We start from the raw sequence: 19,311 nt of genomic DNA, 5'->3' as shown, positions 1-19,311 counted from the left end.
GAAATGACTGAAGGGTAACTGGCTGGATGACCCCAATCTCAGGGATTGAACAATGTGATTACTACATGATTAACCAATGTTATACAGGGAGTTCAGTATAACTCAATGGTTATTAAATGTATCACGATAGGTGGTTATGCAACGTGAATGTATAGAAACTACCTGAAGCAATGAATTCAGACTGTGTTGCAAATGTAGTTGCTTATAATCTGTGGAATTATGAGCCTAATAAGTGGAAAAAAGAAATGCTTTCCCCGTTGATATTTCATAAATTTAAAAACGAATTTTATCTTGATGAGAAAGTTAAGCTCAAGGTTTGATCGATAGCAAACACAGTTGGGGGATGGGCAGGAGGAGGCTGAGCCAGACAACCTTTGCCCTGACCAGTGGGTGACTGAATATAGTCACACATTTAAATGTTAAGATGCCTGACCTTTTTCAATGGTGAGCATTGGCTATTGAACATACAAGTTTTGGTCACCATGATAAGTATTTAAAGAAAAATCTTTGGCAATTACGTTAGTTATTATTGAATATCTATTTTTCATTACATATGTGCCTGTAAGAAGTTCAGTTGCTCAATAAGCAGGGGAATTACTGTGATGATTGTTATTTGTGTTAAAGCTAGTGTCCTTTAAATGTACCTCCAGTTAGGACCCAAGAAAAAATGCTCCAATATGCACTCAACATTACCTTATAGTGTAATAAATTGTTTAATAGCAAAGATTGACCGCAATGGTTCCTGTATACTTTTTAAAATTAGTCTTGAATTCCAAAGTAGGAAATTCATACCTAACTGATTTTTAATCAACTTCATCTGTTCTATAAGAATGTATTACAATCGATAATAACTTCAAATGGGCAATGTGGCCATTTCTGAACATTATTTGGTAAAAATGTTTGTTAGAGTTGATGTAAACTTCAGTTTGTTTTATGGTTGATATGTTGTTGACACTGATAAACTCGACTTTCCAAGGTTATTGGTTGATCATAAAAATAGCTCAAATTGAATGTTTCTATTTAACATGCAATTTGGCAAATAAACCGAAAATGAAATTAAATGATTTAGATGAATCATAAAAAGTTTCAAATTAGTTTAGTTTTTAACTAGGTATGAACAGACTTGTTTTATTCAAATAAAGCAGAATAAAAAGTAGCTCACCAAAGGAAATCATTCTTTGAGAAAAAGAATTATTTTCAATTTTTCCTTGAAAACTGGGATTTTGTAAAACCAGTATAAGGAACTTTCAAGTTTTGTGTTGGTTAAATAAATGAATATGTTAATGTCATTGCTGTGTAGTTATGCTGATGAGTGTGAAATAATTTATATTCAATTATGATAGTTGAAAACAAAAATGCAACTCTGTTTAAATATTATGATGGCTAATGCTTCAAAGGAATTCAGGCAGTTATTTCATTTCCCCGTGCAAAAAAATGATGTATTTAAATTTTGTCTTCATGAATGAATGACCAAAGGCTAACGTGAAACTTTCTTAAAAACAGTCTCATCAATACGAACACATTAAAATGCCTATACTAATTGGAAGGAAATTTTTTTGAAGGTATAAAATTTAAAAATATCATTTAGAAACATATTTGACCAAGGAGAGAAGACTTCAGGAGTATAAAAATGTATCCCTGTCATTTTGCAAAATACCATAATACCCCCCCTTAAGGCCTTTACTTGAAAGTTTCTGTGCAATATGAATATTAGAGGTTGAAAATTTTTAAAAACAAAAATTAACAGCTTCCATTTTTCAACTTTTCTAAGTTACTTTCATTTCAAATAACGAAGCTGAAGTAACTAAAAAAAACAATTATACATTTGCTCCTACGATATAGTTTTATGAGCATGTACTAACATTAAGCTTCATTATAGTCTCAATTATTGACATTTCTTTCATATTTTTGTATGATCAACCCTAAATTCTAAACAATATGTTCAATATTTTTTCAAGAAATTCAATTCTCTGGAGGAATTCTCACTGCTCCCATACCTATAGCAATCTGTGTTTTTTAAAATGACCATTCGTCCAATGTGTTGATGGAAAACTCAAAATCTAAGGTCTCCTTGGCTGACGGAGAGGTAACAAGTTTCCTTTCTTTAGGAAAGCCAATCATACTGGAAGCAATTGCCGTGAAGACACTCTTATAGCCATAGCAACTTGCTAACGAAAATTCAAAATGATCTCAGCCAACAAGTATTTCAACCAATGCTAGGAATCATTAAATTGAAACTACATCTACAGTCAATTAGCAAAAATATGATTTAACTGCCGAAAATGAAAATTATCCTGCCAAATTGATGAATGCTGGTTGGTGCACTTTACTATATTTTCATGTATCCTAGCCTCCAATCCATGAATTTCCAATCTTCTATAACTTCAAGGATATGCATACTAACAAGTAAAAAGGGGGGAAGTATTATTTATTTTCATTCCAGAAGGTTCTTCTATTTAAATTATCTTAGAGGTGAAGTCTATTATCAGTGGCCTTAAAGATGTGGATATGGCAAAGAATATAGAAAATAACTAAGAATTCAATAAATTTTTATTATGCACCGAGACTATATCCACAGAACAAGCAAAGAACAAGAATAAACCATGAGATCAAAAATGGAATTTTGAAACCAACAGTAAAACTTATGCATCCTTCAATTTGAAGGAAACTATTCCTTAACTAAAATATCATTTCATTTACATCTTAAAATTTCTTGAAGAGGATTTCGTAAAACGAGTTGGAATGGATGAGATTAGTTGTAAAGCTGCCACAATCAGTGACTTATGGAGGAGTGGTTTTTTGGTAGGTCAGAAATACAGTAATTCTTGGTTCTCTTCCAATTATCATAGAAAAACAATTATTTTTGGAAATGAGGGGAACTGCTAAAATGTTTAGGAATATGAGGGAGGAAGAGCTCTCACAGACTAATTCCTATCATATATTAGGAGGGAATCTAGCCGGAATACTTTGTGAGGTCAGTGTTAATTTCTGTTCAACAAAAGGTAAAAGCTACATCATGTAAGAGCTACGGAACAATAAGTTTGACTTCGCACACTGCAATGATGGTTTTCAGGATTATCAACTAAATGATGGAGAACAGGGCATATGATTTCAGTTTGGGGATGATCAGCTTGGATTCAGGAAGTGCAGAGGCTTGCATGATACCATTGTCATTGATTGTCATGGGAAGAGCTATAGATAAAAATGAAATTTGGTGGGGAATAAGTTTTGCTAGTAAGGACAGCTAGGTTTGCTGATGACCAAGCTCTAGTTTGTCAGTCTGGCAAGTCTAACACTACTGAGTGGAAATGCAGTTGTGGAAAAGGATGGAGGAGGTGAAATGGATCAAAAAGAAAACAAATGAGGAGTGAATGGTAGTTATGTGCTACATAGGCCAGACCAGAAGTTTCAAAACTAGAATAAAAGAACATGAAAGATGCTGGAGGACTTTTGATGAAACATCTCTCCTAGCTAAGCATCTACTACAATTATCCCACTCCTGTAGATTTAATCCATAAATTCTACACTACAAAAACAAGGTCAAAAGTCTTGATATTTTAGAGCAACATGATATTTTAAAATTAAATATGAATGTTCTTTTAAACAACAATATTTTTGTAAAACACTCTCTTCTCCTCAGAATCCCGTTCCCACAGCAAAAATTGAAACTCCCTGTCTCCTATTGACTCCACCCTTTGTGTATTTCCCATCTAACCACCACCCCATAACCTCCACTCTCAGTACGTGTCGACCAACCCTTCCCTCATAATGTCCCTCTTAGAGTCACTTGTGCCTCATCCCTCAACCTGCCTCTATCCCTTTGATGTTCCCTTCCCACTTAACCCTTATTTATTCTTCCTTCCTTCCTACCGCCAGGGCACCAGCTATCTGGCCACCATCCTCTCAAATAATGAGCCCTAGTGCTTATCTACCCCCCTCTTTTTACCTCTCCATTTCTTTAGTTTCTCTGTTTCTTAGGGTTTTCCATATTTCCCCTCTTTGTCCCCACCAACCCTACTCCTAACTCTTTTCTTCCCTCCCCCCTTTTCCTCAAATGGGTATAAATATGATGTATCGAAATTTGAATCTTGTCTTGTACCTGAAGATGGTTCGTTGAACTGAAATGCGGTGTACATAAAAGTAAATCTGTGAAAAGTGCTAATTTTGTTTTTCTCATAATGACAAACTTCCACTGCATTTTTCCTGAATCTGTTGAACACATACGAGGTCAATCCCAGAACTACCCAAACCAACAAAAAAAACACAAACATTTTGGAAAAAATGTATTTATTCTTCAACATAATCTCCTTTCAGCTCTATTCACTTTTCCCAGCAATGTTCAATTATTTTGATACCCTTTTTATAATAAGAACTGTCTTGTTCCTCAAAATAGCCATCAACTGCCGACTTCACTTATTCACGGCTGGAAAATCTTTGACCACCGAGCCATTAAATACTCCGAGGGGTTGAAATCTGGCAAATAGGGTGCATGAGGTAGCAATTCAAACTTTCATTCATAAAATTTGGCCATTGCAATCGCGGATTTGTTAGCTGGTGCATGGTCTTGATGAAACAACACTTTCTTCTTAGCTAATGTGCCACTTTTGCTTGATTTCTTCCCTTAAACATTGCAATAAGTTCGCATAATATTCGCCGTTGATAGTTTTTCCTTTTTCAAGATAGCCAATAAAAATTATCCCATATGCATCACAAAAAGCCGATCCCATGATCTTGCCTGCAGATCATGGGATCGGCTTCACTGAAAATGCTTCGCTGAAATTGCACAAATTCACTGAAAATGTTCATTATTGATGGCTGCCAAACAAATATTAAACAATGTGGCATCTTCAAACTTGAAGCATAGGCTTAATAGATTGCATACTTTCTAATACAGTGATATTTTTCAAACAACTGCGGCCATCCCTAGGTCAGGCCAGGTACTTATGGGCACCCCCATGTATCTCATCTTCTTACATGGAGAGTTAAGTGAACGGGTTGGGGTAATAATTGAGTGCAGTCAACTCCTCCTTCAAAGAAGCTCCATTCCATATTTGAGAGTTAAAAGACAATGACTTAACTTTTAATACAGCAAAAATAGCAATTAATTTCACCAACAAAAAGATTCAGAAATTTGATTGATTGTTGCAAATGACTATTTAGGCAATCATCAATTTGATTCCAGAAATGGGAGGGATATGAGTGACATCATTAATGAGTCACATCATTAATGAGGTCACACGGGTAGAGAAATATGGAATTCCAAAGGAAATATTTTTTTGCTCTGTGGAATTCCTTAACGGCATTTTTCAGAGTAAATTGGACGGAATTAATGAATGTATTGCAGAAGATAGGAGTATACTGAGTGCTTAGGCAATAAATCCAAAGTGTGCTGCAGACTGCATAGGTATGGATAGTGTTTGGAGAGTCGGATTGGGCAGGGGTTTAAGACGGATACACCATCACCCTTGACCACTTGACATTGTTGTCTCCAGCGTAACTTTATGGAATTTGCATAACATATTGAAATGAAATTATTAACTTTGTAATTCCACACACTTTATTTAAAAGCATGACCCAGGTTTCAACGTTGAACATCATCATCAGATGATGATGACGTTCAATGGCAAAACCTGGGTCATGTTTTTAAATCAAGCGTGTGGAATTACAAAGTTAATAATTTCATTACATACAGTATTTCAGAGTTATCACCAGTTTGGTAACTGATTACACTGATGGATCACTGTGACTGCATAAAAACATAAATATGGATTTCTGTTATTTTAATTTCAACTAGCAAACAGCTGACTTATCTTAAAAAAAAATGTTAATCATAATTTGAATGGAACAAGAGGGCACAAAATTGGTACAATACAGGTTATTAGACAATGGACACTGAAAAGGAATTTGTGGCAAATTTCAATTTTTTTTAATCAGAAGAGTATTATTTTCAATTTTTATTTATTATTCACACGATTGCGTTGCAATTAGGCGATTTTCCCGGTGGCAACGGTCAAGTTAGGTCAAAGATAACTCTTACAATGAAAATTACATACGAACACATATAAAAACAGAGAAGAGACAAAATATTTTTACATACAATGACACTTCCACATCACATACAAACAAACTTCCACCTCATATACAAAATGCCGTCCACATCACATAGAAATATTTTCATAACTTCGATGAAGTTTATTACCCACTGGCTGCTTTACATTTAAACTTAAAACTTCTAAAATTGGATGGAAAGGGCTCAAACAAACCTTCAGGCAGCTGGTTCCAATCAATTATGGTTCTATTGAAAAAAGAGTATTTTTTCTTATTTGTTTTTTGAGTTCTTATTTTTATTTTGAGGCAATGGTCGTTTTTTCCCTTCAAGTTAGGCTTTTCTATCCCTTGCCATAAATCTTCCCACACTTCGTCCTCTTTAACAATTCTATACATCGCGCCTAACCTACTCCTTTTTCTTCTATTTTTCAAACTCTCCCATTTCAGTATGTCTAACATTTCTGTGACACTATCCGTTCTTTTGTACCTTCCGAGTACATATCTTGCTGCCTTTCTTTGAACTTTTTCTATCTTCTTAATATGTCCAACCTCATATGGATCCCATACTATGGAGGAGTATTCTAGGATAGGGATAACCAGTACCTTATATGCTTTTTCTTTTGTGGCTACGCTAAATCCTTTTAAATTTCTCATCACCCAATGCAATACTTTAAATGCCTTCCGTGTCAAATTATCTACTTGGACTCCCCACCCAAGATCCCTAGTTAAATAAATGCCTAAATATTTGCATTGACTGGTACATGGGATTCTTTCTCCAAAGAGGGTGTAAATTTCCTTTTCTGAATTCTTTTTATTTGAAAAATTTATATGCTTACTTTTACTTATATTAATGCCCATATTATTATTTGTAACCCAGTCACCAAGGCGATCGATGTCATTTTGTAGTATTACGTGGTCATTTACATGCTCTATCCATCTGTATATAATGCAGTCATCAGCAAAGAGACTCATTTGAGAATGTAAATTGTATGGTAGATCGTTTACATAAATTAGGAAGAGTAATGGCCTAAGAACACTGCCTTGTGGAACTCCTGCTAAAACGCTCGCCTCATTTGAAAATGTGTCCCCTAATTTTACTTTTTGAGTTCTGCCCCTAAGAAAATTTTTTATCCATTTTTTTACCATCAAGTCCAAAGGTAACGAATCCAACTTTAACAATAATTTGTGGTAAGAATTAATGAATTTATTCATGAGCTGTACAATTATTTATAATAATCTGAAAATAGTCACCTCACCCTAGCTTAACGTTAGTGACCCAACCAGAGTAGGTTGCACAAACAAACTCCACGGAAGTTCAGATCCATAATTTAATGCTGCTGATATGAATTGTGCAGTGGGAATAATAAGGAATATTTCAAGTAATGCATTGGCAAAATTTCAATATTTTGCCAGGGATAAGATAGACATTTTGTTAAAATTAAGCCTTAAAAATGGCAATCTGACATGTAGAAATTTTTCTTCCACTCGTCATCCTTTCCTGCCCATTCCTTAAGGTGCAAATGACCTCCGCTGCCTTAAAAACTACTACTACTACCACATGTTGTGGATTGCATCATATTGCAAATGCAAAAGGATAAATGACAATTGAAAGATAAACCTTTTTATGGATATAGTGTGTTTACAAAATCAGCAGAAGCTGTTCTCATTTGTGGAAAAAATCTACAGAAATTACTATGGTAAACTTAAGTTTACTTTTGCAATTTTGAAGTAGAAAATAAAATAATTTATTTTTAGGGATGAGAAGCATTTAATAAATATATTTTTATTGATTTAAAAAAACTAGCTTTTCAACATAATTATTTAATGAATTTTGCAAATGTAATGACATGAAAACCAGACAATCATTACATACTTAATCTTCCCCATTTGATGATGAACAATAAAACTATTGGAGAAATTTTATTTAATGCTGCCTATGTATTTCAGTGAGAGTAATTGTTTAATATCCACTCAGTCATATGGTATTTATAATTCATATTTTGAAATGGATAAGAGTCACAAAATATCCTTCAATATTCCTTTTGAATTAGACTAACAAGAGGCAAGCATAAACTGAATGGTACTCAATTTATATGTTATCTTTATGTGAAAGTATCACACAAAAATTGTTTGTGGTCCTCCCAGGAAGGATTCAGAATGCCCAAAATTACATGGCTAAAGAGGGCAAAGGATTATGGATGGATTCATTGTTGGACAAACTTGGATGGGAACTCAATGCTATTGGATGTAGAAAAACAGCTGATCCAATGCTTCAACTACACATACACAGATAACAGTAGCAGTTCATAAGGTGCTCCAACATTTGAGGTCAAACCTTAATTCTAACAAACAAATAAGATGACATATTACCAAACTGATTGGAGAGATTAGAAGCAACAAGCTTTATAGTAGGAGGTCACTAGCTCAGACAGGTCATTCAGAAATAACTCTGCTCAGCAATTGAGACAAATTCAGGATCTTCTGTATATAAAGTTTGAGTCTTCCATAATGTTTGTATCGCAATTTCTCCTCAAGCAAATCATAATGAAGAAATAACACCCAATATATTGCAAGATGAGGGCATGCCTAAGTAGCTAGAGTGGATTTGTAAGTATTGTTTTTAATGTTACCGTAAATGTAAGGAAAAATGAAGAGAGGAAATATTTTAAGAGGGGGATGGCTATCTGGTTGGCATAGCAGTTGACCCAACTCCAGCTACTTTCACAAAGACTCAGGTAAACATCACAGACTTGACCTTTGGGCATGAAAAACTTTCGATTGGATACCCTCCAGTGAAGTGCTTCGTAGCAATATTTCGCGAAGTATTAACTTGAATATAGGCAAGCGTGATGACAGGAAATAGCACTTACTAGTATGTGGCTTATTTGAATTCATTGAATAGTTATTTAGCTTGCCTTGTATAAGGCTGTGTAAGTTTATGAAAAAAATTGGAAATATGTGGATCTATGCTGTAGAAATAAAAAGAAAACTAAAAGATGAGATAATAAGATGTTCAATTCTGGAGCAATATTTCATACAATCACTTTATTGCATCACTAGAGCAACTTTCTCCTTCCTTATCCCTGGGAGTAAATATCCCACGGCCAATTTTATGGATAATCCCTTTTTCCCCCCTCCACATATTTAAAATATACTGTGATTTCGTTAGGAAGGAGACTTAGGTGTTCGATGTTATCTATGAAGTTTTTGATGTCGTTTCTTTCCGTGGGTTTGGAGTCACTTGCCGAATTTGCCGGTGGGGAAGTTTGAAGCTACGATTACGGGTCCTATTGTGTTGCCTGGTTCTTGTATCTTCGGCAATGCGTACATTTGGGTTTCCGGTTTTCAAATAAAACGACATTTTTTCTCATAAATTGTGGAGCAGCGATCAAGTATGTTTTTAGTGTCAGTGATATTCGCACGTATTATGCGTATTCATGGATTGAATAAAAACTGATAAAATGAACGGGATCTACAGTTTGAATATGGATAGAGATATATGACGTAATTTCCTTCGTAGTTGAAATGAGGAAGAGAGGAAATTTTCGAATTCGATCCTCAAGGATCTGTGGGACACACATCGAAACTTTCAGGGTACAGTATATATCGCGTGCCGCCAGACCCCGACTCCCACCCCACACACATAGCCTGCTTACGGGTGCGGGCATCTCCTTACGGTCCCATTCGACGCGACTAATTAAAACGAACGAACTTGTGCGAAATACCGATCTCGTCATGGAGTCATATCTGCGAGGCGATCTTGTATGTGAAATGGAAAGTAGGCTGAGGTTATGATGGTCTTGTAATTGGGTGAGAAGAAGAGAGAGTTTAAGGAAGGATGACCGATTTGGACTGACGTGTCCGCATGTGCACATTCAGATGTGCATTTAAGATTGTTTGTTTCTGTTATGGCTGCAATATTTACTAATATCTGAAGATATTATTTGGTTTTGGGCCTTTTTTAAATAAAATCCTAACCCACGAGGCAATGTTAATGCGCCTGTTATTTCAGCTTGTTCCCCTTTTTTCCTGGTCTAGGTACAAGAACCCGAAGCCTATTCCAAAGATCCGTGTGACGAATAGCAACATATTTGGCATGGTCAAATACTGTCGCAAATTACTAACCTGAAGAGGCTGTACATACTGCTCTGGATGTATGATCACATTTAATCAAATTAAGGGAAGAGAATTAATTTAAATATCTCTACATCGTTCAGACAATTTGTAATGCAAAGTTAGACACAATTGTTGACTTGGCTGCACTCTTACCAATGGGTAAAAGCAAAGACTAAGACCATTGTGCAAACATTTTGAAATGGTTTATTTGACCACTTCGCTAGCATTTGTCTATCATGCTCATACATTTCATTGCCTTTTGTTCCTCATATGAGTCCTTCTCTGTTACCGCGTCTTGCGGTAATTTTTATTGTGTGGAGTATGAATTGGGAATCAAAATATACTCATTTGAACTGTCGCAATTTTTTCTTTTCAGGATGGAAGACAGAGCACTGAGACGGTAAAGGATAGGATCATGTCCAATAATAGAGACTTTATCCCGTATGAACCAGGGAAATGGAGGAGAATTATTAAGAGGTAATGCGAACGGCCCGAGAAAAAAGAGAAAAGAAATAAAGCAGTTTTTTGGAAAAAAATAAACGGGAAAAGTAAAATTGATCAATGGAGATTCAGGTGACAAACACAAGAAGTATATTTTGCACAATGTTTGAATTGTGGAAGATTTTTTCTTGTACAGTATTGAATGTGTTCCATTGCTTTCGTTTAATATGATGTGTATTTGAGGTATCATATTTCCATGCTCAATATAGGAGCATGGGAAAGGTCACATACGCAGTGGTGCAACGTTCTAAATTCATTTATTATTATTGCTGGTATTTATGCAAAATAATTGTCTGGCCAATGTGAGGGCTGGTCAAATGGTTGGACAGCTAAATTGCCCTGGCGTACCATCAATTGAGCTCAATTTGATAACACTTAACCAATGAGTTTGTTATCTACGGGCCCGTATGATTACTGGAAGTGATGCTGAAGAAAAAGGTATCATTGGTGCACCAAAAACAAGTGTAGCAAAGGCTGAAAATAACTCCCCCAAGACGTTCTCAAGCCAAATGGTAAAAAACTGAGAAAAATATCATACAAATGGATATTGAAAATATTATAAAAAAGTACTATATAACATATGGTAAAATGAGTGGATACATATGATAAAAAACGGTGACTGCTGAACATCAAGCCATCAATTGGTGGTTATTTATAGAGAGTAAGGCTGCTGAAAAATCATCCGGCATGACAATAGCCATTAAATGTAAGATTGGTGGAAAATAAAGTTTCTCCTGTATTTATTTGATTTTCTGGTAGCAAGATAGCACAAGTATTTGAGGGAATATTATGCAAATTGTGTATGCTATGTATGTTTGTATTAACCTGCTCTCTGCACAGGGGACACCTCATCATGAACAGCATTAAGGAGAAAGAATTAGCAAGAGGAAAAAAGAAAGACGGTGGAGGCACAGCCATCATTAGGTCGTCACCGCAACAGCGCTCAGATTTGGACCCTCAAGGTCATCTCTCCTCACTGCGACTAAGGCTGGGGTCGGCGTTTACCTGTGGTAATGATGTCGGGTGAATTCGCATGACATGCGGGTAACTTGGATCCTACGAGGAGTTAGTCCCTGTGGAGAGAAATTTCTCTTGTAGCTACTGACTTCCATCCCAAAGCATTGTAATAATAGGGATTGAGGAAAAACAAATATCATTCCAGTGAACCAATTTTTAGTGATTTCTATTTGTGCCTGGATTGTTCTTTACTCATTGCACACCATAAGAACGTCAAGACATCCGAACACAGAAAAACCAAAAGGACAATAAGAAAGGCGACGGAGTCAGAGCAATTAAATCAGGACGATGGGAAAACAAGGAAGGATAACAGATGAAAGAAGTGGTGTAGGAGGACATAGATGGCAGTAAAAAGTGAAAAGGAAGAGAAAAAACGGTTCATCTTTGTACAATAGGAAGTCACAATTACGATGCCTAATATCCATATCCATCGACCTTTACGTACATCTAACACATTTAGGTATGGTGAAATGAAATACCACACACTCTCTTTCCACTCACAAATCTTTCTACTCATTTTAATACTCGTATATTACGTACATTACATAAAGTTACACTGGATACAACGCATTTTACACGTCTGATGTTTAGATATTCCAAATGTAACAACCAATTTTTAACTTACTAATAATTTTAACATTTTTACAAGCTCTGCTTATGATGTCATGTATGAATTCTCTTTCCCTGATTGAAGGCGCCTTAATGAAGCCATAACATCAACGCCATTGGAAGAGGAAGACGTAAGAAAGAAAATGAGGAGGAAAGGAGAGATTGAGGATTGAAGAATGAAGAAATGGAGGAAATCAAGAAGAAGATATGAAAGGCAGTAGAAAGAAAAACCAATGCAAGGGAATCATGGTGGCGCCATGGAGACTGGGATGTCTGAAGCTAGATGCTTTGAAAACTAGATGCATCGGCCATTATGACCATCTCTCGTATCAACCTTACACAATCTAAGGCTAGAAGTTTGTACTGTAGTAATATGATATTTTCAGCAAATTCTTAAAACTGACCATTCTCCGTCTTCTCCTTCCTTACACTGACCATGGTCACCACTGAAAATTCTAATCAATCTCTGTTTCTTTTTTGTGTGCACATACTACATACAGGTATATAGTGTAAGAACATATAGAAGCAGAAACATGCTTGTACAAGTTGCATGTTTCTATGTAAGACTAAATCATGCATAACGTTAAACATATAATTACTATTGGAACTACATATGTGTATCGGACATATGAGGTGTGCTCCAAAGTAATGGGATACCTAATAATAGCGTATTCGAAGCAAGGCTTAATTAGGGGAAGATAAAATTGCTCTTTTACTTTGTATCCTCATTTTTCATCCACAATCCGCATCCATATAATTTTCTTTAAAATTTCCCGCATTATTTCCGTTTGTGAATCTTCTGAGAGAGAGGTCATAGTAGTGTTTAATTATCTGATAATATAAATAGCGTGTCCCATCCTCGTCTGCGTGCCTCGACCTTCCTCGGGACTTCCTTCCGTAGGACATCCTGTGGCCGACGTGTGGACAACCAAGCATCCGGGGAGGGCATTCACCGATGCAGCTGTGCGTCGGATAGCCGCACGGTGGCGCCGACCTCTTTCATCGGACGCAGTAGACGTACTGACTCTGGTGCAAGGTTTTCGACTACCACACTAAAGAGACGGCAACCATATGTTTGCCATTCTGACATTGCGAGGGAATGTAAGTCGAGGTGGCCTCACCCGATTCGTCGCCCTCTCGACGGCGTCCGTACTTAGATCGCTGCGTTTCCGGGGAACACCGATTCCTCAATCGACAACTTGAAGTCACCCCAACCACATCAACGCAATCCCTCGTGAGCCGCCGCAGGGGCGTATTGTATGGGGTGTTCGGACACAATTCATGAGTATATATTAAACGGAGAAGTTTGAAAAGGGGAGATTAGGATTCAAATATTCGCGTAACACTCTCGTTTTGATCGCGAATTGTGTCAAAGGGAAAGAAACGAATCCTCGACTCTTAATCGGCTCGGCGACGTATTTTTTTCGTGAGAGCTCGTCGTGAAGGGGTAAAAATCTTAGGTTTAAAAACTGTTATAATAATTATAATGTTGCACTGAGTTTTTGATCGTCCTGGGATACCTCCATCAGATTGATTATTTGACGTTCTGCGGCGAGGGTTGACCTTTTGTGTTGAGTGTGTTTCCCACGGATCGGGGAGGTTTTGCTGCTCCCTCCAATTGTGCGTGCGCGTTTCCTTCTTCCCACCTTCGGGGTCCACTCTGAAGAAACCATCTCCACTAAACCATTGCCGCGCCATGAGGAATGCCGAGTGCTTCGCGGCGGCTTTCCTTCTGACACTATCGGCGCAGGTCACAGCGGCGGCTCGCCCTACAGACGCAGGTCGCGTGGCCCTGCACCACTACATGGGAGATAAGACCGCCGTGTGGGAAGCCGGACCCTGTGACCGCGACCCGCTATGCACGTGCACCTCCAGCAGGGCGGGTCGCGCGCTTCACTGCGAGGGGAAATTCCACGCCGAAATAGACAGGGGCTCCATCGGCGTGTTCTGCAACGAGTCGACTTCCGGTGAGCAGCTGGAGGCGCACGACTTCTTCTTCCAGTTGAACCTGGATGAACTCCTGGTGGGCGATTTAATTTTATTCGAGTGTCCCGAGCCCGTTCACACATACCACTCACTCCTGTTCTCCTCTCGACCGACTGTGGCATCGGCGGCCTCCGCAGCCTGCGAACACTTGCCTTGCATTATTCCGAAACTACAAATCGACTGTGGAACTCGAGGAAACTTCTCCCTACACAGGAGATACCTCGTAGGATTGAATGAGACGAAGTATCTTCAGGTGAGATGCCTCAGTATCTCAGAATTACCCGAAGATCTCTTTCTGGGAACGACTCCGTCTCTTACAAGAGTCGACATTTCCAAAACCCAACTCCAACACGTGCCGACTAAATTATTCTCATCATTAAGTAAGTTGGAACGAATTTTTTTGAATGATAACCGTATAATAATACTTCAGAATGAAACCTTGTCTGGGGCTCACACCTTATTACAGCTGGAATTAAGCAATAATGAAATAATTCAGATAGAAGATGAAGTTTTTAATCCAACCCCAAACCTTCAGATAGTGAAATTAGATAACAATAGGCTGAGAACCCTACCAAGCAGTCTTGGAAACCTCACAAAGTTGAAAATACTTGACCTCAGTTTTAATAAACTTGAGGCTATCCATGAAAAAGACTTCATGAAACTTGTAGTCCTGGAGGAATTATATATTAAGAATAACCCTGTAGCGATCTTAAATGTCAAGGCGTTATCATTAGCCAGCATCTTTCTCGTTGAAATGTCAAACAACTATCTTAAACCTGTTGAAAATGAGCCAAAGTTCCTGAATTTTACTTGGTCCGACAGTTCTCTCACAAATATAGAAGTTCAATTGACAATTACGAGTGACACCCTGGAGGAGTTGAAAATATCTAATTCCTCAATATCAGAGTTACCTGCAAAAATATTCCATCGCTTACCTCGACTGAGCATTTTAAATTTGGCTTATAACATGATTAGCGAGTTGGACAAGGACACATTTGTCCATAATGGTAATCTGAAAAATTTATACATGGAAGGTAACAGGCTCTCCGAACTGCCATCTGAAATATTCCAGGGAAATGTTCAGTTGAGAATCATAAATTTATCATCAAATAAACTCATTTCGATTCCTGACAACATAGTTAGCACAAACCAGGAACTTATAGAGTTGGATCTATCCAGAAATTTTTTAACTTCTCTTCCGAATCATTTGCTGGTCAATAACAGGAATCTTCAAATTTTAAACTTGTCATACAACGAGATTTTATCTCTTGAGTCTGGATTTTTTGACGGGACTCCAAATCTTCAAATACTTTTCATGAGTGGTAACAACCTGACCCAGTTGCCCACGGACATATTTCTTCCATTCAACACAGATGTTAGTCAACTTCAAGGATTATTCCTTGATCGCAATTCCTTGACAGGTTTACCTCAGTTTCAACTTCCGCAACTGGAAGAACTCAATTTGAGTAATAATGAGCTGGCTAATATTTCTAGGGATACATTTCACGAAATGCCCAATATCGTCTCCATTAACCTGTCCGGCAATAAGTTGCATAGAATGATAAATTCGCCATTAGTAACCAGAAGCCAGGGATTGAAACAATTAGATCTCTCTCGGAACAGGTTAATAATGGTCCCTTTCGAGATGCTGAAGGATGCTCGCTTTCTGACTCATCTTAATTTAACAGGAAATTTGTTGGAAACGTTTTACATAAACTGCATAGTGAACTGTCGAAATCTCCGGAATTTGGATCTGTCCAACAATAAAATAGGATTTTTTGAGTACTTTGGCCATGTAGCAAGTACATATTTCCCTGGTAGGACCATCAGCTCAGTATTTCAAACATCTTTAAAAGTTTTAAATCTGACGAGTAATCAACTGGATTTCAACACGTCCTATGGAAGATATGATTGGCTCAGAAGAACCTGGGGAAAAATATCACCCCTGGTGTATTTTTTGAATCTTGAGGTTTGTATAATTATTATTTCTCTGATTTTCAGTTTGAATATATTTAGAATAAGTGGTAGGCAGTTGATTCCAGCATAAAAATTGGCATAAATAAAAAAATATTATTGTATATTTCTCTATATGATAGAATTAAATTAATTCAATTGTAAATGCACACATTTTTTAATGCGAATAAATCGCGATAATTTAAGAATTCCCTTTAATATTGCATAGCATCATTTATCATCAATTAATAATAATTGCATAACTCTAGTTTTCATTATTTGGTTTAATAATGTGAATTAAGGTTGTTTTTCAAAGTCATAGAGTGGGTGTCTATTGAATGTGAGACCCTTGCTCGATGCATTTTTCGATATTAAGCACTTCTTGCAAAGTGTCAAGTGTTACGCGGGCCATTCATGAAGCCCTTAGGGAAAAATAGAAAAAAAATTTGCGTCGATTTTTTTTATCTTTCAAGATCTTCTCTTAGCTCGATATACTTTTTCCAGCGTTAGTTTAACTTTTTTAAGCCACCTAAGAAGTAGGATTTCGGAAGGTCCTCAAAATAGACACCTGTGTTGGCAGTGAGCTCATTTGGCGTGAATCGTTTCCCGCCAAGCCATTTTTTTATAGTTTGGAAATTAACAGGTCATTTGGGCCTAATCCGGTGAATACGGTTGATGTGTCAATAATTCCAACTTTGATTTCATAGTTTTCGCCATCCAAACTGTACCTCTTCATTGTCTTGATAGAAGAGAACCTTTTTTTTGCCAATCGAGGATTTTTTCTTGATTTCTTTGCTCAACCGGTGCAATAAAGACGCATAATTTATTTTCCTTCCAACTCCATTTATCGCTGGTCCTTTTTGCAAGTAACAGATGTACATGAATTTGCGTGCATCCCAAACAACGTAGCCATCACCTTGCCAGTCGATATCACCATCTTCACCTTCTTAGGGGCCGGATCGCATTTAGAAATCCTTTGTATTGACTGTTCCTTGGTCTCTGGAGTACTTGTACCAGGTGTAATCGGAAAAAGACCGGACTGATTTTATTCTGCGCAACCGTTCAATCGGAACAAAACACAGTGCGCCATCTAGCGACACACCTGACGACTAAAACGAGAGGTGTTGCGTTTGTTTACGTCAAGTTGTTACGCAGCAGCGGCGGTACATGTCCTTACCTGTTCGTCGCCGCGTGCAGCGGCAGCAGTGATAGAGCTAGAGGGACAGCGTGTGTGCATGAAATTTTGTTTCAAACTTGGCGAAAGGGCTGTGGAGACATTTGGAATGATTCAGCAAGCCTTTGTTGATGAAGCTATGGGTCGAAGGCAGTGTTTGGAGTGGTACAGTCGTCTTAAATCGGGCAGAACCTCGACAGATGAAGATTCGCGAACGGGGCGGCATTCCACTGCGACAGACCCCAACCATACCCAATTGGTGAACGCAAGATAACGCGAAAACGGCGATTTGGTGCGAGCAAATCGCCGTTTAACTGTTAGGGAGATAGCCGAGGAAGTGAACATTAGTTTTGGATCCTGTCAGACAATTTTGACGGACATTTAGGGCATGACGCGCGTCACATCAAACATTCGTCCCACGGGTGCTCACTGATGAACAAAGACAAAAATGTGTGGACATTTGTCAGAAACTCCTGGATCGATCCAATGCCGACCCAGAGTTTCTTAAAACCACCGTAACCGGTGACAAAACCTGGGTGTACGGTTATGATGTTGAGACAAAGGCCTCATTCTCTGCGACCAAAGAAAGCTCGCATGTCCCGGTCTAATGTGAAGGTCATGCTGGTGTCATGCCTTCGATTGGCAAAGGCTGATTCATTACGAATACGTCCCTCAAACCGTCAACGAAGATTACTACTTGAAGGTTATGAAGAGGCTGGGGGTCGCAGTGAGCCGAAAGAGGCCGGACATGTGGAGAAACAATGCATGGCATTTCCACCACGATAACGCGCCAGGCTCACACGGCGCTGATCGTGACAGAGTTTTCACCAGAACCGGAACATCTGTGATCTCGCAGCTACCCTACTCCCCAGACGTGGCTCTATCTGACTTTGTTTTGTTTCCAAATTTAAAATCAACCTCGAAAGGGCGTCAATTCGACTCTATTGCGGAAATCAAAACTAACTGTACGGCGGACCTGAAGAGGATCCCTAAGGAGGCTTACCAGGCAGGGTTCGAGAGCTGGAAGAAACGTTGGTATAGGTCTGTTGTCAGCCAAGGCATGTACTTTGAGGGCAACAAGTTCAATTCAGCTCTATCCGTTGAAATAAACAGTTATAAAATCAGTCCGGCCCCTTTTTGATCACACCTTGAATAGTAGAGTAATCGAATTTCGTCCAACGTTTTGTGCGTATCGAAGCAGAAACTCGTCTGGATTAAGGTTTTGCGAACTACTGTATTTCGCGAGCTTTGATTTGTCGATCACTCAATACCGTATCGGGGATTATGTCAATCATATCGGATGAAATCACTTCCACTGGACGTCCCGAATAATGTCCATCAATAGTGGATGCACGGCCACATTTTAACTTATCTATCCAAATGTAAACAGTCACCAACACAGGAGCAGATGTGCCATGAACTTCATTCAATTCAGCTTTGATCTCTTTCCGTGTTGAGCCATTTAAATAGAAGTATATAATCAACACGCAAAACTCATGTTTCTATTTTTCAAAATAAATATAAGTTTGTTGCCTCAATCGACTACAAAAATGAAAACATGTATGGCTATAGCTGAAAATTTAACAGCAGTCTAGTGAGACATGAGTATTACTAATAATGACACTTTTTTGATAATATTTGCATCATCTCTTTGACTTTTGAAGGACCCACATACAGGGTTCGTCCGGAAAATAAGTGTACTGACTCCTGGGCTGGGCGCGATTGGAGGGGGGTATGTTGGCAAGCGACGCTGAAAAAGGCAGTCGGCTCTGAGCTGTGGTGTAGTGAGGAGCTCTGTTAACGCGAACCTCCACGCTCGACCCACGTCACGGAACGCGATGCCGAAGTTTTTGGAGCAGCGTTATTCCATCAAATTTGCGGTAAAGCTTGGGAAATCGTCTACCGAA

General features: G+C 38.1%; 1 protein-coding gene across 1 annotated transcript in view; it reads left to right on the top strand.

Moving 5' to 3' along the window:
* Positions 1-12,464, top strand: part of LOC139695230 (outer dense fiber protein 2-like) — a 31,649-nt gene extending 19,185 nt beyond the window's left edge. Inside the window, exons 14-16 of the mRNA XM_071593915.1 lie at positions 10,541-10,641; positions 11,506-11,688; positions 12,377-12,464. Coding sequence (XP_071450016.1) covers positions 10,541-10,641; positions 11,506-11,688; positions 12,377-12,464 — 372 coding nt within the window. The remainder of the gene's footprint in view (positions 1-10,540; positions 10,642-11,505; positions 11,689-12,376) is intronic.
* The last annotated feature ends 6,847 nt before the right edge of the window (positions 12,465-19,311 follow it).

This window comes from Hetaerina americana, unplaced genomic scaffold (assembly GCF_022747635.1).
Source record: "Hetaerina americana unplaced genomic scaffold, ioHetAmer1.1.p SCAF_6, whole genome shotgun sequence".
NCBI lineage: Eukaryota > Metazoa > Arthropoda > Insecta > Odonata > Calopterygidae > Hetaerina > Hetaerina americana.
This window is presented reverse-complemented; position numbering and strand designations above follow the sequence as displayed.